This window comes from Bos indicus x Bos taurus, chromosome 15, assembly GCF_003369695.1.
Source record: "Bos indicus x Bos taurus breed Angus x Brahman F1 hybrid chromosome 15, Bos_hybrid_MaternalHap_v2.0, whole genome shotgun sequence".
NCBI classification, from domain to species: Eukaryota; Metazoa; Chordata; class Mammalia; order Artiodactyla; family Bovidae; genus Bos; species Bos indicus x Bos taurus.
This window is the reverse complement of record NC_040090.1, coordinates 488,520-514,272: the sequence shown is the minus strand read 5'-3', so window position 1 is coordinate 514,272 and position 25,753 is coordinate 488,520. Positions and strand designations below refer to the sequence as shown.

The window sequence follows — 25,753 nt, the reverse complement described above, 5'->3', positions numbered from 1 at the left end:
CCGCGCGCACGCCCCCCTCCTCTCGCCCCTCGCTGCCGGCTGCGTTGGCCTCACCCTGCCCTCCAGACCGTCCACTGTGAGCAGGGCCGCTGGACACCCTCCGACCCCGGGCCTGTCCCAGTGGCTCGTTTAGACGACAGACAGAAGTGCCTGACGGGGACAGGGGAGGGCCCAGGTCTCCTGAGCTCCGGGGCCGCCAGTGGGCGCACACGGGGCTCACCAGGGCTCTCAGGACGACTGTCCGAGGGCAGCGGACCCGTGGTCCGGCTACTGTGCCAGCGGCGCGATTCGACGACCTTCTTGACGGAACTCAGGATGTCCATGGTGCTCGCCGACACGGGCCTGTTGGCGCAAAGACACCGTGAGGCACGGAGGCGGACGCGCCCTCCTGCTCCTTGGTCCCCGCCCATGGGTGCCGGGGCCGCCCCTGCAACGAGCTGAGCCGGCGCCACACACCTGTCCTTGGGCACCAGAGACAGGGGTGCGGCCGTGTGCGCAGCGTGGGGCCTGGGCGTGAACGGCTGGTCCGCGGCGGCAGCCACAGGGTCTTTTTCTCGGCAAGCAGGAGCTGGAATTGTTTCCAAGCTCAGAACCTGTCACAGAAAAGAATTAAAGAGCACATCTCCCAGCACTTCGGAGGCCCAGAGGAACTCACTTCAAAACCATGTCAGACCCGGGCTCCCAGCACTGCCTCGCACAGAGCCCATGGGGCTGTCCAGGCTTCCGGGGGAGCAGCCACCCCAAGGAGGGGCTTGGGGAGACTGCGCTCTCTGCCACCAAAGGAGCCAGGACCCCATCACGGTCAGCGCTGTCTGGGAAGAGGCACACCTCCCTCCCCCACTGGGACGCAGTGACTTTCCAGCAGGGTAGGGGTGACAGGGAAGGCCCTCGCTGACGGTGCCCCCTGAGACAGGAGGCCACCAAGGTGGGTGCGGGGTGACACTGGGCAGATGGGGGCAGGGCCGCCTCCCACCGGCCGCTTTGTGCCCCGCGGCGCCCGGGGCCGCCCGCCTCACCGGCTGCTGCTGCTCAGCCAGCTGCTCCTGGTAGCGCCTCATGTCGTACTCGAGTTCTGCGGCCAGCTGCTTGTCAACTGTGAAGAAGTCCTGGACTTCATCTCCGTAATCCTGCATCACCTCCTAGAATGGACCGCGGCATCCCTGAGCGCCCTGAGCCGGTGCACAGGCTCTTCCCCACAAGCTGATCACGACTAGAACATGGCAGGACGCATGCTCAGAGCAGACGGTTTCCGCTCCATTGACCCACCAGCGAACCTGACGCCACTCTCCCAGGAAGTGCCAACTGCACCTGTGCTGACCACAGGAGCCTGATCTCCTGGAAGCTTCCTGAACACCTGCGAGGCACCATGGACCCCTAGAACTTTGGCTGGAAGCAGCCCCCATCAGGGCTCAGAACTGTCTGCGGCTGCAGGGCTGTGGGACCTGTCTCAGGAATCCCAGCGGGAGGCTGGCAGGCGGGCAGCACACGGCATCCTGGCTAGACTGGGCACGGGGAGCTGTCCACACCGGCTTTCTCAGGATGCAGCTGAGGCTTGGGGCCATCTGTGCGTCTCCTCATGAAGTGACAGAGGCTGTGAGCACACCAGGGCTAACGTCGAAGGTGGGGACCCAGCCTCTGTGCCGTGAGGAAGAAGCCACTTTTCCTAACTACTGGAGGCAGGGAAGATCTACCTGGCCCAACCACTAGGGAGGAGCCCTCCCAGGCCTCGGGCAACCAGGGGGCTCCCAGGTGCAGGCGAGAACCGCGGGGGCTGCTCCGACAGGGTCCACACAAAGCCGGGCGCACAGCCCTGCTCGAGCGTGCCCAGACGCTAGGTCTCCCTGTCTGCGTGTGTTTCAGGGGGCTACCCAAGATTTTATTCCTTTCTGAGGTTCACCGGGGCAAGGACAGTGTGAGTGACCTAAACTCCTCATTTTCTCCACACTCAGCCTTTCCCACCTTCACTTCTGTAGGATGAAGATGTATTTGAAAACTGTATTCGATGTAATCCTGCCACAGCCCTTCTTGGGAAATAAGGAATCTGAGCATTTTTTGAGGAAGGAAACAGCAGCATAAACGAAAAGGGGAAATGCTGTGTTTCTGCATGACTGAAAGACTCTATAGGAAGGTCTGAGACCTCATTTCTGTGCACTCTTGGTCTGCATGTGTCCCCTCGGGAGCCCAGGGCCAGGAGGCAGAAAGGCTGCTGCTCTGAGCAGCACCCCCGACTGGAACCCAGACACAGAGCCGGGGGTGAGCTCCCGTCAGCGATGAGCACCTCCACTTCACCCCATGCAGACTGAACCAAGACGGGGGCCTGTTTGTGGCCGCAGCTGAGAAACTTCAAACCTGAACCTAACGGTCAGTAAGGACACAGACCCAACTCCCCGGGAAAGGCAGAGATAGCTTCTGGGGGACCAGAGGTCTTCTCTCCCAGTCAAAGGCCAGCCTGGGGCCCTGCTCCAAGCCACACTGGACCCATGGTCAGGACTGTGGGGTCCTGAGTGACCAGTGGGGGCTGGGGGGCGGGGGGCAATCACACAGCCTGAGGCCTCTTACCCTGAGGTAGAGCATGAGTTCTCGCAGAGCTGGGATCTTGTTCTTTTCTAGGGCAGACTTCAGGGAGGCGATAATTGGAATAATCATTTCTATTAAATTCCTCTTTTGAACCTGTGGTAACAAAAGAAGGCTGTTTCAGATGCATGAAGTTCTGAAAGACAAACGTGTTCCCTTCACCTAGTTCTTGCATGGCCCATCTCGAGCATGATGTCAAGTTTACTTTTTATTTTTGGTGTCATTCTGAAGACTGGAGAGGAAGTTACCTCAGCTGGGGAGACTAGGAAACCATCACTGCAAAATGGTGTAAAGCAGGAGGCAGACACGTACTAGTCTTATTCCTAAACAAGAAGAAAGAACTAGAAATACAGTAGAGCCTTGACCAGCCCCGTCTGTAAGTACAGAGCCTCACCTGTGTGGGAAGGAAGGAGCTGGCACCCCCACCCCCTGCCTGCTCAAGGGTCAACTGAATGAAGGACTGAAAACGAGCTCCCAGCCTTCCCACGAGCCCATCACACAGCCCGGCTGCACCCCGGGCTCCTCCACGAGATGAGAGGGGGCTCGGCCCTGCCGCACGAGCACACCCGTGTCCCTGCATGTGGGGTGGCACGGGAGGGGCTGGGCCTGGAGAGGGTGTGGGTCCCTCTCTGAATCTCTGCACACAGGGGAAGATCTGCCGGGTAGTCACATACTGCCTTTACCAAGAATGAGCGCCAAGCACAAATGTCTGCGGCAAATCTCTGAGAAGTAGACACAACGCACTGCACTGGCCCACGCACGCCAGACTGTCCTTCAGAACCTGAAGATCATTCTTTTCTCATTTAAAGTCACTAGTATATATGAAGACAATGGCACCCCACTCCAGTACTCTTGCCTGGAGAATCCCAGGGACGGGGGAGCCTGGTGGGCTGCCGTGTACGGGGTCACACAGAGTCGGACACGACTGAAGCGACTTAGCAGCAGCAGCAGCAGTATATGTTATTTACTTGTAATCCACTCATTTCTAAAGACTTACCAGAGTTCTTGAAACAGGAGGACCAAGACTAAAATAATTTAATAAAGATGAGTCTGAGTAGAGGCTAAGTTAGGGAGAGCCTTAAAAAGTGGCTTAAACGCATTCACTCCACAAACACCATCCAATACCTTCTCTGCACTGGCACCAGGCTAACCTCCCAGGCGACAGAAACGGGGCCAAGAGCTCACGCCTCCAGCTACTTCCAGACAGGCTGTGTGTCACGACATGAGACTGGCAAGGTGTGAGGGCCGTGGGAGTGCCCGGGAGTGAAGGGGCAGGGCAGGGTGTGTGTCTGGGGGACTCTGGTTGGGCAAGCAGCACAGGGAAGGCTGGGTGGGGAGAGGCCCCGCAGGTGGAGGCGTGGCCCCTCGGAGCCCAGAGCCAGTGGGCTGCAGGGCGGGGGGCTGTGGGCCAGGGCGCACATGGGCATCGAGAATTTACCCAGAAGGTGACAGGTGACCTCCCACCCACTTACTAAAGATATCGTCAGTGGGTGTAACGTGCACAGACACAACACCAGGGCCAGGCACACGCGAGCCACCGGAGCCACAGGCGCAGGCAGAGAAGAGCCCCGAGCAGGGTGGGTGTTCAGGTGAGGCTGGAGGGGGCCTTAGGAGAGCCCGGGACAGGGCATCCGGCCCTCTGGGAGCAACACACTCACCTGCGAGAGGAGCTTCTTCTGCGACTCCTGCAGGGCCGCTCTGGCAGGGGCCAGCTCCTCCTCCTCCCCCAGCTGGTCCCTGTCTGCTCTGGCCCTGAGCACCTGCAGCCTGATCTCCTTCGAGCTGAGCACTTCAAACGTGTCCGAGAGCAGCTCGCTGGCTTCCATGTCCAGGGGCAGGTCGCCGTCAGCGAAGCAGGCTGGAGGAAGCAGAGGCAGACCCTGAGAACTGCTGCCCACAGTCAGGGCGGGTGGTGCTGGGCATGGATTGGGGGCAGTGGCCTGCCGGCCTGAGGGCGACGGGGTCAGGACGTTAGGATTGGGACGTCAGGCGGATGGCAGAGGGCGCCAGGGTTAGGATGTCGGGCTGATGGCCTAGGACACCAGGGTCAGGACATCAGGCCAACGGCGGAGGGCATCGGGATCAGGATGTCGGGTTGACAGCCGAGGGCGTCAGGGTCAGGACGTCCGGGTCAGGACGTCAGACCGATGGCTGAGGGCGTCGGGGTCAGGATGTCAGGTCGACAGCCGAGGGCATTGGGGTTAGGACGTCCAGGTCAGGACGTCGGGCCGATGGCCTAGGACACCAGGGTCAGGACATCGGGCCAACGGCGGAGGGCGTGGGGATCAGGACGTCGGGCCGAGGGCGTCAGGGTCAGGACGTTGGGCCGATGGCTGAGGGCGTCGGGGTCAGGACGTCATGCTGATGGCTGAGGGTGTCAGGGTCGGGACGTCGGGATTGGGATGTCAGGCAGACGGCAGAGGGTGCCGGGGTCAGGACGTCAGGCCAACGGCCGAAGGCTTCGGGGTCGGGATGTCGGGCCGACGGCCGAGGACACCGGGGCCCCTGGGCTGCAGGGCGGCTGGGCCCCCAGCTACTCAGCAGTTCCCTCCACACACTTTATCCCCCCTCTGCCCGGTCCTACCCAGGACGTTTTCGAAGATTCTGGAAGTGATGTTGAACCGCTGCTCGTCCGTGAAGTGTTCCAAGAGGAACTTGTATATCCTCATCCTTCTCTCCCTGTTCTTACCCCCCTTCAGGGAGAAGAGCCGCTTCTCTCTGGGACAGAGCAGGACCGTCTCAGCACAGCCCCTCGGCGAGGCTGGACGCCCTCTCTCCCCTGGGCCACCCGCCAGGGGCCGCCGTGCCTGGTGGTGATGCTGCCCCCGGGCCCTCCGCACCACCCCCGCCTCGGCACTGACCTGTCTGACTGGGGGAACCTATTGAAACTTTCGTGCTTCTCATAGCCAGTGAAATGGAAGATGCATTCAATGAAGTGCTGGTAGAATATGGTCGGGTTCCTCTTCAGGAGCAGATGCACCAGGCAGACCTCCCCGGTGCTGCGGAGAAGGGACGGGGCCGGGTGACGCCGCGGACGCCTCGCAGGCCCCCAGGAGCCTTCCCGCAGAGGCCACGATGGGGGGCACCGGCTCTCCGGCACACGCGGCTCCAGGGCCGGGCCTGCCCTGTGAACCCAGGCTCCCCAGCTGTGCTTGCAAGCTCACCACCCACCGTCAGTCAGCCACACCTGTCACGCAGGAGCCCCCTAAGCTGCCCCTTCAGGTGGACCTGCCGGCCATGACCACCCGAGGCCTCCTGCCTCAGCCTGAACTCTCCTGAGGACCAACACGAAACCCACGAGTGGGCAGACAGGACCGTCCACAGGCGGCCACCGCTCAACCCAGGCGGCAAAGGGCCACAGGGCAGCACCCACAGCCCCCCGAGCAGATGCTCGAGGACAGGGCGGGCGTCCAGTCCGGGCCAACCCAGGCGTGGGCTGGCTCTGACTCAGTGCCCCACCAGACCCACATTTCCTCACACCTTGAGCTGACTGCAATCTCCGGCTGCCAGGAGCCCGTCCCCCAGGGGAAGGACGGGGGACAAGTCTGAACGCGCTGCTCTTGGCCGTGGGATGCACAAGACCCCCGACAGCCCTCCCGGCAGCTCTCCTCCAGGCTCAGGACGTGGTCAGTCTGCTCAGAGCTCACACCGCAGCCAGTCAGAGATGGCCACTCAGAGACCTCAACAGGGCAGTGACCTGCTGCCAACGGCGACCTCGGACTGTTCACCGGATGCACCCTCGAGCACACAACTGCTAAAGCGCCATCTGCTCAGGGGAATCCCCGGGGAGGAGCCCTGCCAATTCGAGTCAGATCCCTGGGTCGGGAAGATCCCCTGGAGAAGGGCATGGCAACCCACTCCAGTATTCTGGCCTGGAGAATCCCATGGACAGAGGAGCCTGGCGGACTGCAGTCCACGGGGTCACACAGAGCAGGACAAGACTGAGCGACTTGGACTTTCAGATGTTCAACGTCAGATGCTGGTGCATTTGCTTTAGGTCAAGAGTAGGTACAGGCAGGGACACACGGGCAAGCACCCTGGGGAATCACCGGCTTAACCAGCTGAACGAGTCAACTCCACAGGAATGTAAACGACACGCGGGGTCTGGACACAGGTGGAGGGCAAGTCCAGAGCAGGGAGGACGCCCAGCCGCACGGACAGGCCCACAGGGAGAGACTCGCCTTGAGCGCACGAGGACACACATAGCTCACCAGCCTGACCAACTCGCCAAGAGGGGCTGTGTGGCATCTGTCAGCTGAAAAGTCACACGAAACCAGCGTCCTCCATGGTGCCCGTGGGGGCCGGCCCCTTCTCCTGCCCTTCTCACCCCCAGGACCCTGAACTGGGACCACGCACAACACACCACCAAGTCAGGGACACTGCAGACGTCACACAGCGGAACCACCTCGTGTGAAAAACAGAGCGAAGGGCAGTCATCCCGAGGAGCACTAAGAATCCAAATCTCCGCTTCATCAGCCCGACAGGCTCAAGGGGCAAGCAGCGTGGTCACTTCCTTCTTAGATCAAGCAGAAAACACACACGTCCCTCTTCTTTCAGATGTCTTCCTACACACATGGTACTCTGAAGCTGGTATCCGCTTGGTGGAGGCCACATGGATGACTCAGAGTCCTGACCTGGACGCCCTTGGGCTGGGACGGGGATGGACCCCTGGCCCGCACTGACCCCAGCCGTGAGCAGATGGGGATGGAGCCCTGCCCCGTGCTGACCTCGGCCGTGAGCGGGATGGACCTTCGCCCTGCACTGACCACCACTGTGAGCAGATGGGGATGGACCCCCGCCCCGCGCTGACTGCGGCCGTGAGCGGGATGGACCTTTGCCCTGCACTGACCACCACCGTGAGCAGATGGGGATGGACCCCAGCCCCGCGCTGACCGCCACCGTGAGCAGATGGGGATGGACCCCTGCCCCACGCTGACCGCGGCCAAGATAGGGATGAATCCCCTCCCTGTGCTGACCGTGGCCGTGATGGGGTTGGACCCCTGCCCCGCACTGGCTGCCGCCCCGCGCTGACCACCGCCATGATGGGGATGGAGCCCTGCCCCCGCGCTGACCGCCGCCCATGCTGACCACGGCCGTGAGCGGGACCCATGGCCCTGCCTCTCAGCCCTCCCTGCTGTCACCTGAGCTCACGTCCCAGGTCTGCTTTGCCGCCTGTATCTTGTCATGTGCGCTGTGGTCCTGCTCCCACAACATGCTGACCGCTCCCCATTCCGTCCCTCCTCTTCTCAGCAAGCGGGCTGTCCTTCAAGGACCCAGGGAATGAGGCCCACCCTCCGCCTCAATCATTTTCACTCACTGACTCATCCAGTGTCCCCTGAGTGTCTCCTTGGCCTCAGGCCGTCTGAGACAGGAAGGATGCCAGTAAACAAGAACACCCCCGACTCCAGGATGCCTGTGTCGCATCAGGTGGGCAGATGTTATCAAAACCACACAGAATGTGTTGACAAAAGTGATCTGAAGCAAAAGGTGGCTGGGAGGGCGTGGGGGAAAGGGAGGGGGCCAGCTGCTGGGGAGAACCCGTGTCCTCCCCTAGGGTCACCAGGTTCAGCCTTTCCTCTGGCCACTCCTGAACGTATCTGTTTCACCCTCACCTGCTTGCTAAGTGCTTCCTGATTTTCTCCACTCCAAGCCCCAACATCACTGCTAGGGCATGCATACCAGTATGTGTTCCCCAAATTCCTGCGCTGGAAACCAGGCCCTCAAGGGGGTGCTATCAGGAGGTGAACATCTGGGAGGAGACTGGCCCACAAAGGCCAGGCTCTCGCGAACGGGTGAGCGTCTTATAGACAAGGTCCTGGAGTCCCTCCTCCTCCCTCCCTCCTCGTGAGGACGCGGGCCCATGTAGACGGGGGGGAGGGGGTCTGGCTCCCTAGAAACTGCTTTCCTGGTGCCCACCTCAGACTTCCCACCTCCAAGCAGGGAGGGGGCAGGATCTGCTGCTCATCAGCTGCCCAGGCTGTGGGGCTTGCTCCAGGAGCCTGGCCAGCCTGTGACAGTCTCTCAGAGCACCTTCAGTTCCACACAGCCTCCTGTCCTCCCGGCTTCATCGACTCCAGGGACCCAGACACCGTGACAACACTGGAGCCTCCGCTGAGGTCGATGAGCCGCCCATTGTTCCGACAGCTCTCTGACTCCCTCGTCCCTTCACCTGTCCTGCACGGAGCCCTCCGGATCCTCAGTGGAGCACTTTTCTCCCAAATCGAGCAATCACTGCTTTTCTTTCTTTTCTACGTCACCGGCCCATCACTGCAGTCCCCTTCCAGCCCTGCCTTCCTGCAGAGCTGCAGCATCTGCCCTGCCCCCTGAGAAAGCCGACCTGTTGCCTGGCCATCATCCTGACTGCTGTCTGCAGGGCTCACCTGGTGGGCAGACAGGGTACATCTCATACAAGCTTGTAGCCTCCACACTGGGGGTTTATATTTTACGACCAATCCAAAATGTCACGCAAGGAAACCACAATCTGAAAAGACACATGCACCCCAGTGTTCACTGTAGTACTGGGCACAGCAGCTGGGACACAGAAGTGACTTAAATGCCCATCAGCAGAGGAACAGATAAAGGTAATGCGGTGCATATATACTATGGAATATTACAGCAGAGGAACAGATACAGATAACGCGGTGCATGTATACTACGGAATATTACTCAGCCAGGAGGAGGGAATAATGCCACGTGCAACAACATGGACGGACCCGGAGACTGTCACACCAGTGAGGGAGCCAGACACAAAGACAAACACCACGATACCACTCACAGGTGGAGTCTAAAAAGTGCTACAAATGAACTGATTTACAAAAAGAAGAGCCACAGATGGAGAAAACAAACTTATGGCTACCAAGGGGGAAAGGAGGGGAGGGATAAATTGGGAGGTTGGGATTGACATTGGAAAAGACCCTGATGCTGGATCAGGAAAAGACTGAAGGCGGGAGGAGAAGGGGATGACAGAGAATGAGACGGTTGGATGGCATCACCAACTCAGTGGACATGAGTTTGAGTAAACTCCGGGAGCTGGTGATGGAGGGGGATGCCTGGCGTGCTGCAGTCCATGGGGTCGCAAAGAGTCGGACACGCCCGAGCAACTGAACTGAACCGGGACTGACACACACACCACTATGTACAAAACAAGGGCCTGCTGGTAGCGCGGGGAACACGCTGCGTGCTCTTTAATGGCCTGTGTGGGAAAGAGTCTAAAAGAGAGTGGACACACGTACAATCAACGGAGTCGCTTTGCTGTACAGCAGAAACACAACATTGTCAATCAACTATACTCCAATAAAAACTGATTTAAAAACAGTCATACAATTTTGCTAATGCTGGAATCGTCAGGAAATCCACCTAGACCAAAAGTAAATTCACAGGGTTCTGCCGCTACAGTCTCTTGTGAAGATCTGTCCTAGCAGACACATATGGAAAAATTAACATGTATAAAGGAAGCAGATAGGCCTGACCTTTGGCCTAAAAGTAGATGGACAGGTTAATTTAGCTTTTCAAAGCTCTTCAAATCACGCTCCACATTTTGCCGTGGTTCAAACCAACTCAGAAGGCAGGGCTAAAATGGGCGAGAGGCACTCTGCAGAGACACCTGCCTGTCCTCTAGTGTCCCTCTGGCTTGTGACTTCATCACTGCATGCTCCGCACAGCCATCGAGGCTGTAATGCACATGGGAGGGGCCGGTGCACTGCGCCCCTCTCTGCTCCTGGGCCCCCACGGCACACGGGGCCTGGGGCTGGCCTGGCCGGAGAAGGTGAGAGGGCACCGCGCAGCGGCCCAACACCTTCCCCACTTACGCAGAGAGAAAGGAAGCGCAGGAGCCTCAGCCTCCGACATGGCTCTAGACATGCTGATCAGCACGCCAGCCTTCTCCCAGCTTGTCAGGTAAATGCTCCTCCTTGCAGAAACATACGCAAAGGAGACCGAACAGAAATTCTTCCATGGAGCCCAGAGTAACCACTGGTGACGATATTTAGAACAAGTAAAAGTGAAAGTGTTAGTTGCTCAGTCCTGTCCAACTCTTTATGACCCCGTGGACTGTAGTCCGCCAGGCTCCTCTGTCCATGGGATCCTCCAGGCAAAAATACTGGAGTGAGTAGCCATTCACTTCTCCAGGGGATCTTCCTGACCCAGGCATCAAACTGGGTCTCCTGCATTTCAGGCTGATACTTTACTGTCTGAGCAACCAGGGAAGACCATTTAGAACCAGAGGGACCCATTATTATATGCTATTTAGAGTTAATGAATTTGTAAAGACCGCTTTTGAACTGTGGGAGCTCCTGCCATTCATTCAACACTCTATTTTCCAATTACAGACTTGCTTTAAACAGCATTATTCATGTAACACAACTGAGGTTAGCAAATTCTGTGAGATCATTCCTCAACCCCTTGAAAAGAAATCTTTAAGAAAATTCCAGAAGGACAAGAATGAACAAGTGGCAAGGCAACTCTCTTTCCTTCTAATACTCAGGAAATACCCATCTCCAAGGAGCCCTGTGAACTGTACACTCTCATTCCACACTGAGCAATTCTGTCTTAACTCCTAGAACGCCCTCCTTAGTTTCTGCACTTAGAGGAAAGTCTGAAGCCTATGCTACTGGACTAGAAGTCGACTGTAAGTCACGCTGTGGGCACAGCTTCTGCTCCAGCAGCCAGCGTGGCCACGGCTCGCCCTGCTCTCACGCCTCTGCTTGGGAGGGGCAGCGTCAGCAGGTGTGCTTGGGGCTGGGCTTCTCCTGAGGCCACCAGGACAACGGTGCTTTTGTTCTTAAACTTACATGAAAACTAAAGCTTTGTTGTGCAGTTCAGTACTTTAAGAGTTGACTGATTATCTAGCAACTGCCAAAACCTCACTAAATCCCACACGACACAAATCCAAAGCAATTTTAAAGAGAACTTTCCAGAAACTAGGCCTATCGCTCGGCTGCCTGGTTCGAGGCAGGAGGCTCACCTGGCGACCTCTGGGTTCGGGTCCACGACCGTGATGACGAAACGGAAGAACAGGCAGCCCTTCCACCTCACAAAGTCCTCCTGCAGAGAGGAGGAGGACACACACTTATTCCGCTGCTCAGACCCCGCCCCCGCCCCCCCCACCCCAACCAGGGGCCGCCGCTGGCAGGCCGCCCCGACGCACACCTGCAGGAGGCCCGTGAGCAGGAGCAGCGCCTGCTTCCGGACGAACGGGTTCGGGTCCTTCAGACACGTGCAGATGGTGGGGATGTATTTGTCCACCAGGGCCGTGTAGCGGACGCAGAGGTCACACAGGACGATGACAATGTTGTTGAGGACGTTCCCGTCTATGCCTACCTCCAGCTCCCGCACCAGGACGGGGACGCTCTCCTTTGCGAGGTCGTCGTGCTGTAAGCACAGCTTCCCTGTCCCCGAGAGACAGACCCCAACTCTACTCTCATTCACTGCCTCACAGGTTCTCCAGCTAGATCTTTCCAGGGATTTTATTTAGTTACAGTTAAAACATCACATCAACAATCACAAACAAAGAAGCCAAAGGCAGACAGACCCATACTAAATATTAAGATGCTCAAAATACATACACTCCCCACCCCCAGGTTACACGAGACAGACACACTGAGATACTCATCTATGGCAGTACAAATGCCTTCTTCTAAGGTCAACATATGAATTTTAGAGTTTTCGACTTACCTGGAAAATAACCAATAAAATGTAACTGATGATACTTATTGATTATACACATAATCAATATAAGTAAAAAGTTTCGTAATGAACTTGAAACCTGAGCTAGGCAAACATGATTGTGTCCTTCCCTTCACTTCTCATTCAGTCAGGAGAGGAAAGGATGCTGCTGAGTTTTGTGTCTGCACCTTTTTTTTTTGGCCTGGAGAACACTTTGCTCTTATTTAGCTCTGAGATTTTAGAAACTCTGATGGACAGACAGTGTAACAGCTCCACGGGAGCCCCCGTGTACTGACGGTGAGGGCCCTGCAGGGCTGCGCCCGCCAGGTTCAGATCACTGGCTTACTGGGGACTCCAGTAAGACTCCTCACTCACCCAGGGTGATGACGGCATGTGCTCTGACCACCGAGGGCATGACCACGCCCTGGACCTGGGAGAGGGGCTGGGAGGCCGGGGCCACACTGCTGCCCGGGGGTGCCTGGGGCCCTGCAGGAGGGAAGGGAGGTGGGCTTACTGTACCGCTCAGGGCGAGGCCAGCCTTGGGGAGGGGATGGGGGGCTTACTGCACCACTGCTCAGGACGAGGCCCCGGGGAGGGAAGGTGAGGGGTGCTTACTGCACCGCTCAGGGCCAGGCCGGCCCTGGGGAGGGAGGGGAGGTGGGCTTTCTGTACCACTCAAGGCGAGGCCGGCCCTGGCGAGGGGGTGGGGGGCTTACTGCACCACTCAGGGCCAGGCCGGCCCTGGGCAGAGGGCATGGGGCGCGTCAAGGGCCTTACGAGGCTCTCTGCTGGGAGACGCGGCCAGGATAGACAGAATCAGGAGGGTGGTCCTCTGGTCCACTCTGGCTGGACAGAGCTGGGCGACGTCTCCTAAGGTGAAAACATACTTCACCTGCAAAGAGAATGGGTTCTGCAGTAAGAGTGCGGCAAAGGAAAACGAACTCGAGCGGGATGAAGGCGGTGTCAGCGGAGTTCTCTTTTTGTCCTGTTAATTAAACAATTGTCTTTTTCCTCCGAAACAAGACACGGCCATTGGAAAAACTCAGCCACTGCCTAAACTAGGGTGACCACATAGTTGTATCATCTCCCTCCAGATACTCCTGCAAGTCAAAGGGGCGCTGGCCAGCAGGTACACTGTGATAACAGGGATGAGCTCGGTGCTCCCGAGCAAACAGGAACACGGAGCAGCCGACTCACAATCCCGCCACCCACAAGACACCATCCTTGTTTTTCTGGATGACTTTCTTTTCCAAGTATTGTTATGGTCACAGGGCTTCATGCTTGCGTTTCTCCCACACTTACCAATCACACTAGGTTGAAGGTCGCAGTTCTAAATTTCAACATCAGGCATTCTTTCATGTCAATGTAGACAACAAATATGTTTGACAAATACACAAAAGTATGCTAAAAATCAAGAATGTCGTCAAAGCTTACCACGCTATCACCATGTGTCTACGTGACCGAATCCTTTGCTGTCTGCATCGTCTCCGACGCACAGCCCTGCACCCTGGGACAGCACTCTGCCTCCTCAGAAGGGTCGTGCAGGACGAGGGAGCATAGAGCCTGCTACACACTTTAAATGCACTTTCAAATCGTCCTCCTGGTTAGCTTACTAGTAAGATTCCTCCTGGAACTCACTAAAACCTCAAGGCACCATTACTGTGTCTTTATTGAGGATGTTCAGCGTAATACTTAAGCAACACTGTTTTAATTATTCAATCATAAAAATACAAGGGTGATATTAACTAAACAGTAAAATGTTAAATAAAGACCTTTTAGAGTAAGAAAGCTAATAATGATATGTGTGCTTAGAGAGACCTGAACATACTGTATCTCAGTGGACTGATGGAATATTTGAATTATATTTAAATAAGAGTGAAGTAAATAATATATATACGGAAAACTTCTCCATATATTTTGACTGAAGGGTAGATTTTGGTGACATATTGAACAGGAAAAAAAGTCTTACTAAGGCAAACTCCCTGGTCATATTACACGTTTTTCTTAGACTGGGTAGGGAATCCCAGACCTATCAACAGAGAAAGACCCTCCAGAGAAGCCCTGGGTCTCGGCCACTCTACACACTGTGGCCTCTGACCCAAAACACCAGGGTTCCTATTGATTAGGATAATTCTAATTACTGAACTGGGAGCGTATTGATGTCTCAGCACAAAGGTTCTTCTCCTCCAAAATATCCAAACATAACCATCGACCCCCAGCTTCAAGTGCGAGGGGGAACTGAACTGATCAGGGGGGAACAGGAGCTGCACAAACAGATGAGGAAAATGGCCAGTTTCAGCTGAGTGATAACCTAGCCTGAAAGGCCCTTACTGGACAGTGTCAGATGCCAGAACCAGAATCACCAATGTTTTGCTGACAGCCAGCCACTTGGATGAGAAAATAGGCCCCGTGTGCAAAGACTCAAAGGCACTTCTTCAAGATACAATTTCTAAAGCGGGTGCATGTCACACACTCTCACTGCTCCTGGGGCAGGAATTTCTCCAGCTTTCAAACATCTCTTCTTGTTTCACATGTGACCTGGGAACTGTTCTATAGTCTGATGTTCAAACCACTCAGCAGACACAGTAGACAATCTTAAAAAACACCAAACTCAAGCCCAAAGAAGCAAGAGTACTCTCTTCTCACCTGTTACTTCTGAGCTCACAACACACACTGTGTTCTCCCTATTGGATCAGGAATCTCACAGGACCCAACTGGGAGAAGCATTTGCCATCATTTCCCCCAGGTAGTAAGTGAGAAGAAAATGAATAGGTCACCAGTAAAAAATTCTAGAAAAGAAGAGTAAGCACCAGGCTAGGAACACCTTCTCCTGTTCACGGTGCTGCATACACACCACAGAGGCACTCACAGCCCTGCCGGCGCGGGAGGAGGAGGGTGGGGGGACGGCAGCCACTCACCATCAGGTCTTCTCTCATCCGGCCCGGCCCGTCCTCCTTCAGGATGATGTCGGAAAGGTGGCGCACGCAGGTGGCAAGCACATCCTCAGACGCCTGCACCAGTAACTCCTGTGGCAAATCAAAGGTCACCTCTGAGGGGCGCCAGGCATCCAGCAGACTGCCCATGGCATACAACTCGCACAGAAGAAATGCTATGGCCTCCAAATGCATAAACTGGAAGCCATGAAAAATCCGAGCCATCATGTTTTTGCATCTTTGCTCTTTCTTTTAGCGACCTGGCAATACGAACTGGTTAAGTGGAATTCACAAAGAATATGTATACTCTTTCAAATACACTCTACATACTACATTTTGTATACGTATACATATTTTATATATAAAAGTCTTTTGCATATGTAAAGTCTTTCTTTCTACGTTTGCTCTATAAGAGGGAAAGACATCTACTCAGGAAGGTCTAGAGCCCGAATTTCTAAGAGATCTGTAACAGCAATGCTCCTCCAATGACAAACACATTGCAATTCTTCCGGCATATGTAGACAGTGAATTAACTGCTGTACTAAAGAGTGTATTTTAAATAAACAGACTAAAAAAAAAAAAAAAAGTTGTTATCCTCCTGGAATGTATTCATTCAAGACAAGTTTTCAGAGTCTCTTGTTAGTGAAAGTGACTTGCAGGGGTCCCATCTCCAGCCCACGCACCTCACCGCCCACAACTGGCTGCAGAGGGTCTCAGCTGCTCCCTATGACCTGGGTGTCACTAACACCCAGGCCGAGCCGAGCGGCTCCACAGTGTGACGGCCACCACACTGTCAGATAGTCGCTGCCTTTTATATCTTCAGTTTACTTTTAACTGGAGAACGATTACTTTACAGCACTGTGATGGTGTGTGCCATGTACCCGCGTGAACCGGCCACAGGCTCACATGTGTCCCCTCCCTCTGAGACCTCCCGTGCACCCCCCTCCCCTCCCAACCCTCCAGGCGGCCACAAGCACACGCTCTGGGCTCTCTGCACCACAGAGCAGCTCCCCCTGCTGTCCATTCCACACACGGTGGTCTCCACGCTCAGCGCCGCACTCTCACGCCCTCCCACCCTCTCCCTCTCTCAGGGTCATATGTCTGCGTCTCCTTTGCTGCCCTGTAAATGGCATCATCAGTACCATCTTCCTAGATTTTACTTTTTTTCTCAAGTGCACACAGAACATTCTCCAGGAGAGATCACATCCTGGGCCATAAATCAAACATTAGTAAATTTTTAAAAAGTGAAATCATTTCAAGCATCTTTCCTGACAATGCTCTGAGATTAGATATCAGTAACAGAGGGGAAAAAACTATAAAAAATACAAACACATGGAGGTTAAACTATGCTTCTAAATAACCAACAGATCACTAAAATAATCAAAAAGGAAATCAAAATATGCTTAGAAACAAATGACGTGAAAACACGATGACTCAAACCTGTGGGAGGCAGCAAAAGCAGGGGTGGGAAGGCAGTTTATAGCAGCACAAGCCCACCCCAAGAAACAAGAGATACATCAAGCAAGTAACCTAACCTTACACCTATAGCAACTACAAAGAGAACAAAAAAAAACCCCCAAAGTTAGTAGAAGAAAGACATTATAAAGATCAGAGCAGAAAGAAATGAAAAAGACATAAAGGAGACTATAGCAAAGATGAATAAAACTAAAAGCTGGTGCTTTGAGAAGATAAACAAAATTGACAAACAGCAAGGCTCATCAAGAAAAAAAGGGAGAAGACGCAAATGAATAAAATTAGAAATGAAAAAGTTACAACAGAGAACAGAAATACAAAAGATTCTAAGAGACTACTATGAGCAACTACATGCCAATAACATGGAGAATCTGAAAGAAATGGACAAACTCTTAGAAAAGTATAACTGTCCAAAATGGAACCAGGAAGAAACAGAAAATATGAACAGACCAATTACAAACATGGAAATCAAAACTGTAGTAAAAAATCTTCCAATAAATAAAAGACCAGGACCAGATGGCCTCACAGGTGAATTCTACCAAAATTTAGAGAAGAGCTAGCACCTATCCGGCTCAAACTCTTCCAGAAAATTGCAGAGGAAGGAAAACTCCCAAACTCACTCTATGGTATCAAAATCAGACAAATATACCACAAAAAAACAAAGTTATAGGCCAGTATCACTAATGAACATAGATGCAAAAATCCTCAACAAAATTGTAACTAACAGAATCCAACAGAACATTAAAAGGATCATATACCATGATCAAGTGGACTTTATCCCAGGGACTCCAGGATTCTTCAATACATGCAAATCAATGTGATACAAAATATTAACAGATTTAAAGATAAAAACCAAATGATCATCTCAATAGATTCAGAGAAAGCTGTTGACAAAATTCACCACCCATTTATGATAAAAACTCTCGAGAAAGCATGGTGGTGGTGGCTCAGTTGTGTCTGACTCTTGAGATCCCATGGACTGTAGCCCACCAGGCTCCTCTGTCCATGGGGTTCTCCAGGCCAGAATACTGGAATGGGTTGCCATTTCCTTCTCCAGGGGATCTTCCCAACCCAGGAATCAAACCTGGGTCTCCTGCATCTGCAGGCAGATTCTTTACCAACTGAGCTACAAGGGAAGCCCAAAAGTAAGCACAGATGGAACATACATCAACATAATAAAGGCCAGATATGATAAACCCATAGAAAATACTATTCTCAATGATGAAAAAAAAAGCATTTCATCTAGAATCAGGAACAAGACAAGGGTGCCCACTCTGCCACTATTAGTCAACATACTTTTGGAAGTCCTAGCCACAGCAGTCAGAGAAAAAAAAGAAATAAATAAAAGGAATCCAGATTGGAAAAGAAGTAAAAACTTTACAGATGACATGATTCTTTACATAAAAAACCCTAAAGATGCCACCACAAAATTACTAGCACTAATCAATGAACACAGTAAAGTCGCAGAACACAAAATTAATACACAAATCTCTTACACTCCTATACACTGACAATAAAAAATCAGAAGGATACTCACTTCTGTTTCAGGACTTACTCTACCACGGAATTACCTGTTAACATGTGGGTCTCCCCCACTGCGCGGCAGGGGCCTTAGGAATGGGCAGTCTGACCATCACCCCAGGTAGCGCCCAGCAGCTCAACCACAAGGCGGTACTCAAAGTTTGCCAAACTGCTGGCAAATCACCATCACAACCCAGACTTCTGCAGCTGACGTGGCCTGACGCGTGTGCATGCTCCTGCTGCGCTCTACAGATCAATAGCACAACCTGGAGCTTCTGGAATGCACGTGCTGTGTCCCAGTCATCTGGGTCCCCAGGCCCCGGCTGCTACTGAGAGGAAGACTTCAGAGGCTGGTGAGCTGCCGGTCAGCCCGCCCACCTGCCCCCCTCGGGCTCTGTCCCCACAGGCGCTCCCGCCCTGCCTCCAGCTCTGCCCTGAGCACTCCCGCTGATCAGAGCCGTGTCCAGAGGCGAGTCTGTCTGGTCTAGGCAGACCTCAGAACGCTTTTTCTTCAGTTTCCCAAAGTCTGTCTCCTTGCAATTTCCACCTACTGGTCCAAACCGGTCCTAAGTGACCGAGTCACTCTGAGTGTCGTCTGGGTCTCCGGTCGCATGTGCATGCAGCCAGGCCGACTGCTGCCACACGCTTCCTCCTCCAGCTGCACACGCCAGGCCCCTCACCGGGTCTCACCCACCCTGCTCTGATGGCTGTCCTGAGACAGAGGACGGGGCACTGGTCTCAGACTCACCCAGTGCAGACAGCAAGACCACACCTCTGCTGCAAACCCAGGCGCCACTCGCAGCGTCCACGCCTGCGCCCACTGCTGACTGCAGCTCCACAGCACCGTCAGCTCACGGCCGCCGACAGAGCAGCCACGCCCACAGTCCTAGCCTCTGGCTCGGTGGTCGTGGCTTTGGTACCTGTTTTTCTCCATAAAACACAGGATATTGATTTATAGACGAAGAAGAAACAGAGGTATGGCTCTGGTCACCTGGATGGAAATCACCCCCAGCTCCTGGGACGTATCGGGCCTCAGTCCCTTGTCCACCATGCTGTGGGGGCAGAGCCAAAACCCTGCCTTCTCCTAACACAGCAGTGAGCTCCACTCTTCCAGTCTCGTTTCTACATGAGAAGAGAACTCAGCCTTCCCCACAGACGAACAAGGACCCAGCTTACTGTTCTGAGCACCGGGGCCTGTGGCGGGCAGACAGCACGTCCTCTCAGCCCGGCTCCGCCCAGGGCAGACCCTCCTCCAGCCAGGGCTGGGGACCCGGGGTCTGAGCCACAGGCCTGGCTCCACACCAACAAGCAACGCGCCTCGGACGCCAGCAGGATGGCACCCTCAGCACTGGCCACAACAAGCAAGGCGCCTCGGACGCCAGCAGGATGGCACCCTCAGCGCTGGTCACACACGCCCTGCTTTCCCTGTGGCACTCTTCCCTCATTATCATCTTTTTGTTTTGTTTTTACCTGTTTTCTGTTATTCACACATGCTGCCTACTTAGGGAATGTTCCTTATTTAAAAGGTTTTCACACACTTTCTTGGATCAGAGATAAATGGTTAGAAATAAAATAAAAGAAGTATTTCTTTTCACCAAGAAGTGTCAAAAAGTTTAGTAAGGAAAATCCCAGACACAGAAAGAGCTGGGCATTTTTAAAATTAAGTAAATTTCAACCTGCTCATACCCTAAGCAAAAAAGTTACACTATGCTGCCTTACTATACCTGTTAACTTATGAGGGAAGGACTTTTTAAAAGGAGCTTATACAAGAAAAGGAAGCATAGGAAGGTGGCAGGTAGCTCAGATGAAGCAATAATGTTTTTATTCTAGGAAATGTAAATATATTGGTTGGCCATAAAGTTCATTTGGGTTTTTCCATAAGATGTTACATAAAAACAAGAGCAAACTTTCTGGCCAACTCAATATTTCGGCAATTATCTAATTTCATTATTTAGATAATTCATAATTATCTAAAATCATTATTAATAACCCCCAGTCCTATACTGCTTCATCATGATTAGCACTGTTTGGAAGTGTAATCCAGGCATACCTGGTGGCTCAGACGGTAGAGAATCTACCTAAAAAGTGGGAGACCCGGGCACGATCCCTGGGTTAGGAAGATCACCTGGAGAGGGAATGGCTGCCCACTCCAGTATTTTTACAGAGAATTCCATGGACAGAGAAGCCTGGCGGGCTACAGTCGGGATTGCAGTGAGTCGGACGTGACTGAGCAACTAACACTTTCACTTTCTTCACTTTCAGGAGTATATTTCATGACAAAAACTGAATATATGGTAATAAGATGACTCATTAGAGATACTGAAATGGAGAGCACTCAGAAGTTAACCTCTTCCGACACTGCAGAGCTAGTGAATGATGGCTGAGATTAGCTGCCAGTGTCGGTGAGAAGTAAACCTTGGAGGTTTTCTCTGACCTTGTTTATTTGGAGGCGTCTGCAGTTTCTTTCCTGCTTCCCAAGCGCTGACAAGGAGGTATCCTGGGTGTCAGGCAGAGGAGAGTAGCATATGTCATACTGAGGGGGCCAGAGACTTGCACCACAGAGATAAAGTACTCTGCTGTGTTAAAAGCAGATACTCTGAATAAGTGAATCTGTTGACATTTTCTCATAAGAAAATGTTCCATATTCCAGTTCCATACTTATGCTCTTTTGAAAAGTTTTGAGACAGAAAGCTTGATATCATCTCATGTCTTTGAGGCTTATAGTCAATTTGAATAGGAGCAAATTAATCTCATTTAAAAATTATATTATTCAGCATTAGCATGGATAATAATATTTATTTTGCTTACATGTAAAAATTAGGCAGTTTTACTCCATGTACTCTGTCTTAAAGCATATTCATGTATTTAAAAAAAAAAGAAGTTAACCTAATCCCCCGTCTCCCACAGAACACTGGTCTGTGAGGGAGCTTCCAGAGGGCCTGTCAGCAGGAAGCGCTGGTACCAGAGATATTAGGGGGAAATAACACAGAGATCTACCAAAACCTTCTGGCCTGGGGGGGGAGCCCCGACCAGGAGGAGGGCGCTTACACACCCTGGGAGGGAGGGGGGAATTGAGGCAGGAGGGGCCACCAGGCTACTGCGAGCACCCAGCCTGAGAGGATGAAGAGACAGCCTTGCAGCTTCCATCTTGGGACCAGGGGCCCAGCAAGCGCGCCTCCTAGAACACACGGAAGAACCGTACAAGAAAGATCTTAATGACTCCAATGACAATGATCGTATCACCACTCACCCAGAGTCGGACAGCCTGGAATGCAAGTCAAGTGGGCCTGAGGAAGCATTACTACAAAGCAAGCTAGTGGAGACGATGGAATTTGGGCTGAGCTATTCAAATTCTAAAAGATGATGCTGTGAAAGTGCTGCACTCAATATGCCAGCAAATTTGGAAAACTCAGCAGTGGCCACAGGACTGGAAAAGGTCAGTTTTCATTCCAATCCCTAAGAAAGGCAATGCCAAAGAATGCTCAAACTGTTGTACAATTGCACTCATCACACACGCTAGCAAAGTAATGCTCAAAATTCTCCAAGCTAGGCTTCAACAGTATGTGAACCAAGAACTTCCAGATATTCAAGCTGGAGATCAAATTGTCAACATCTCCTGAATCATAGAAAAAGCAAGAGAATTCCAGAAAAACATCTACTTATGCTTACAAGAGAAGGAAATGGCAACCCACTCAGTATTTTTGCCTGGAGATTCCCATGGACAGAGGAGACTGGTAGGCTACAGCCCACAGGGTTGCAAAGAGTCAGACATGACTGAGCAACTTCACTCACTCATGCTTTATTGATTACGCTAAAGCCTTTGACTGTATGGATCACAACAAACTGTGGAAAACTCTTAAAGAGATGGGGCTACCAGACTTCCTGACCTGCCTCCTGAGAAACCTGTATACAGGTCAAAAGGCAACAGTTAGAATCGGACATGGAACAACAGACTGGTTCCAAATTGGGAAAGGAGTATATTCCAAGGCTGTGTATTGCCACCCGGCTTATTTAATTTATATGCAGAGCACACCATGCCAAATGCTGGGCTGGATGAAGCACAAGCTGGAATCAAGATTGCCAGGAGAAATATCAATAACCTCAGATATGCAGATGACACCACCCTTATGGCAGAAACTGAAGATGATCTAAAGAGCCTCTTGATGAAGGTGAAAGAGGAGAGTGAAAAAGTAACTCAACATTCAGAAAACTAAGATCATGGCATTTGGTCCCATCACTTCATGGGCAAACAGACAGGGAAACAATGGCAACAGTAACCGACTTTATTTTCTTAAGCTCCAAAATCACTGCAAATGGTGACTGCAGTCATGAAATTAAAAGACGCTTGCTCCTTGGAAGAAAAGCTATGACAAACCTAGACAGCATACCAAAGAGCAGAGACATTACTTTGCCCACCAATGGTTCGTATAGTCAAAGCCATGGTTTTTCCAGTGGTCATGTAGGCATGTGAGAGTTGGACTATAAAGAAAGCTGAGAGCCAAAGAATTGATGCTTTTGAACTGTGGTGTTGGAGAAGACTCTTGAGAGCCCCTTGGACTGCAAGGAGCTCCAATCAGTCTATCCTAAAGGAGATCAGCCCAGAATATTCATTGGAAGGACTGATGTTGAAGCTGAAACTCCAATACTTTGGCCACCTGATGTGAAGAGCTGACTCATTTGAAAAGACCCTGATGCTGGGAAAGATTGAAGATGGGAGGAGAGGGGACGACAGAGGATCAATGGTTGGATGGCATCATCGACTCAATGGACATGACTTTGAGCAAGCTCCAGGAGCTGGTGAAGGACAGGGAAGCCTGGCGTGCTGCAGTCCATGGGGTCGCAAAGAGTCGGACACGAACCAGTGACTGAAGTGCCCAGGATGCATGCTTCCTAGAAGACAGTGGTGCCCAGAACCAAGGAGGTGACCTCCTGAAGGTGCTGTGTCTTTAGCAGCCAAGGTCTCCTTGGGAAATGTCAACTGCTTGTCAGATGGGTGCTTCCTTAGAGACCTAACTGCCCTTCCAGGCTGGCTGAGGAGCACGCCCCAGCCTCAGGGCAGAGCGCTCTGTCTCCACGTGGACGAGCGACAGCCGCACACGAGTCTGTAGTGTACCTGCTCCTCCGCTGGTGTCTCTGCAGTTGCCCGGCACAGGCTTTGTAAAGTGTCAACAGCTGGGGAGATCAACATTGTCGACCAGCAGAATCCATTCAGCTTTTTCTTGAGAACATCTAAAAAGAGTCAATTCCCTCCAGGTTTTTAACTCTCAAAATAAAGTGAGAGGCAAGCCTTTTCACGACTCCCCGGCAGACACTCACCTGCCACCATGTCCCGGGTGCTCTGAGGAAGGTGCTTGGCGATGTGCCGGATGACACACAGGATGTGCCCCAAGGTGTCTTCACTGGGGCTCTGCTGGCTGGGGAGAGGGCGGAGAAGAGTCAGCGCAGAAGCCCGGGAGGCGCTGCTGCCCACACAGCACTCTTCTTCAGGATTATGGAGGGAGGGGGGGCCTGGTCCACAAGCCAAGTGGGGGAACGCGACGGCACCTACTGTACTTGGACAATCAAAGCTTAACAGTGATTCCATTTTCCCTCTTGGTTTTTACACCAGAATTTAAAGGAAAGACACATGTACACAGCTATGAGAGGGCCCACTTCCTCAAGACACAAGCCCTGTGTCCAGGACTCCCTCACGTCTGGTGGCAGCTCCGTGACAAGCGTGCGAACCTGCTCATCCTCTCCCAGGCCTCGATGACAGTGGAGTAGTCCGGCATGGGCGACGCGCCAGCCACCTTGGCGAGCAGCATCCAGGCGGGCGCAGAGTGCTCCTTTTCCGTGTGGGAGAGCACGTTGTTTACAAAAGTGGGGGAGAATCTATCTTTCCGGGACCAGATATGAAAAGCCTTGTTTAAATAGCAGCTGGAAAAGAGACAGAAAGCAGGATTGTGACTGTGAGTACACCAGCCTCCGACCACCCCTCAGTCCAGGGTATGGGCTTCTGCAGCAGCCTCTCCTCCAGTACAGCAGCCACACAGGGGTTCCTGCCCAGGGGCACGTCTGATACCAACCGAGGTGTCCTTCCAAATGCTACGACACCAAGTAAGGTATATTAGCCCACCTCCTCCCCAAAGTTTTTACTTTTAAAGGGAAGAATAAAGTTTCAGAATACACGTGAAAGTGAAGCTGCTTAGTCGTGTGCGACTCTTTGTGACCCCGAGGACTGTAGCCTACCTGGCTCCTCCCTCCATGGGATTCTCCAGGCAAGAGTACTGGAGTGGGTTGCCATTTCCTTCTCCAGGGGATCTTCCTGACCCAGGGATCAAACTCGGGTCTCCCGCATTCCAGGCAGACGCTTTAACCTCTGAGCCACCAGGGAAGAATACACATGAGACCCTCTAAAACTTGTATGTACACATATGTGGTAGGATGCCAATAATACATACACCCAGAGCTTATGAGGTTTTAGTGACAAAACACGTACACAATGCCCTTTTTCAATGGAAGGACTGGAGAGAAATAACATCCCAGAGGTGAAATATGGTGGTATTAAAGGAGCTCAACTTTGCTATGACCTGTCAAAACCACGCAGAATTACATATTTCAAAGTCTTCTAAAAGAAAACAAAAAACTCTTCTGATATGTTAAAGTGTCTGTGTGTGTCACTGCTGCTTTTAGACCATTTCTTGCTTTATTTTTTCCCATAGCAGTGAGTGACATGACTCATGAGACCAATGTAACATTTTATATTTAAGTGGAAAAACAAATACATTCCTTCCGCAAGTAATTTCTTCTACTGCTAGGAACGCACGCGTGCACGCACATGCACACACACACACACACACACACTCAGATTAGCAAAACTTTTTCATTAAATGAAAAAAAACAATTCTCAAAGCGTGCAGAGGGTGACTACAAGAAATAAACACACCCATACACAGTAAGCATATGCATATAAATGAATGGTTTGCATTTATAAATTAGCTTTTATCTAAAAAATCTATCTAGAGTTTTACTGCAAATGACTAACATGATTCAAACCTGACTGTTGTCCAAAACCAAGATACAGTGAATTGACAAATATTTTTAAAATTTATCTACAAGAATCACACAGAATATTAAATGACATTTACTACAAGAAGCCAACAGAATGGGAAGAAGTGTCCTCTGAACTTAAGAGTTTCAAGAGCTCAAATCCAGCTCCTCTGGAGGGTGGTCACACACACCCTCCACCAGCGCTGAGCTGTCCCCAAAGGCCCCCTGACTGGACCCAGTCAGTATCAACCCACTGCAGTCACAAGAATGCAGCTCAGCAAACACCACCTGGGCTTCCTGAAAAGCACAGCTGGCTGCTAGCCTGAGACCCACCCAATGCACCCTCGGGGCCCCTCTCCCTTACACTGCAGTCCACTGTCTCACCGGTACACTAATTCCTGTGCGTCTATCACGCCAGATGCTGACGCTGAGAAGCTCTGTTCCACATCCTCTGCTCCAATCTACAGCCGAGCCTGGTGACTCCCTCCACCACCAGAAGTGCCAAGAGCAGGCATTTAAAGCAGGGCTCCAGGCACAGCACTCCCCTGCCCTGGCTGACC

At 52.5% G+C, this 25,753-nt stretch overlaps 1 protein-coding gene across 5 annotated transcripts in view; it reads right to left on the bottom strand.

The window, feature by feature from the left end:
• NCAPD3 (non-SMC condensin II complex subunit D3) overlaps positions 1 to 25,753 on the bottom strand; it is a 60,329-nt gene that overhangs the window by 2,699 nt on the left and 31,877 nt on the right. For all 5 annotated transcript variants that reach the window (XM_027562187.1, XM_027562188.1, XM_027562189.1 and 2 more), the window contains 15 exons: positions 23,889 to 24,080; positions 23,481 to 23,578; positions 23,278 to 23,393; positions 15,156 to 15,263; positions 13,015 to 13,129; positions 12,613 to 12,723; positions 11,722 to 11,960; positions 11,537 to 11,616; positions 5,436 to 5,573; positions 5,159 to 5,292; positions 4,233 to 4,432; positions 2,560 to 2,670; positions 1,017 to 1,139; positions 457 to 593; positions 221 to 342 (listed from right to left, as the gene is read on the bottom strand). In XM_027562187.1, the coding sequence (XP_027417988.1) occupies positions 221 to 342; positions 457 to 593; positions 1,017 to 1,139; positions 2,560 to 2,670; positions 4,233 to 4,432; positions 5,159 to 5,292; positions 5,436 to 5,573; positions 11,537 to 11,616; positions 11,722 to 11,960; positions 12,613 to 12,723; positions 13,015 to 13,129; positions 15,156 to 15,263; positions 23,278 to 23,393; positions 23,481 to 23,578; positions 23,889 to 24,080 (2,024 nt within the window). The remainder of the gene's footprint in view (positions 1 to 220; positions 343 to 456; positions 594 to 1,016; positions 1,140 to 2,559; positions 2,671 to 4,232; positions 4,433 to 5,158; positions 5,293 to 5,435; positions 5,574 to 11,536; positions 11,617 to 11,721; positions 11,961 to 12,612; positions 12,724 to 13,014; positions 13,130 to 15,155; positions 15,264 to 23,277; positions 23,394 to 23,480; positions 23,579 to 23,888; positions 24,081 to 25,753) is intronic.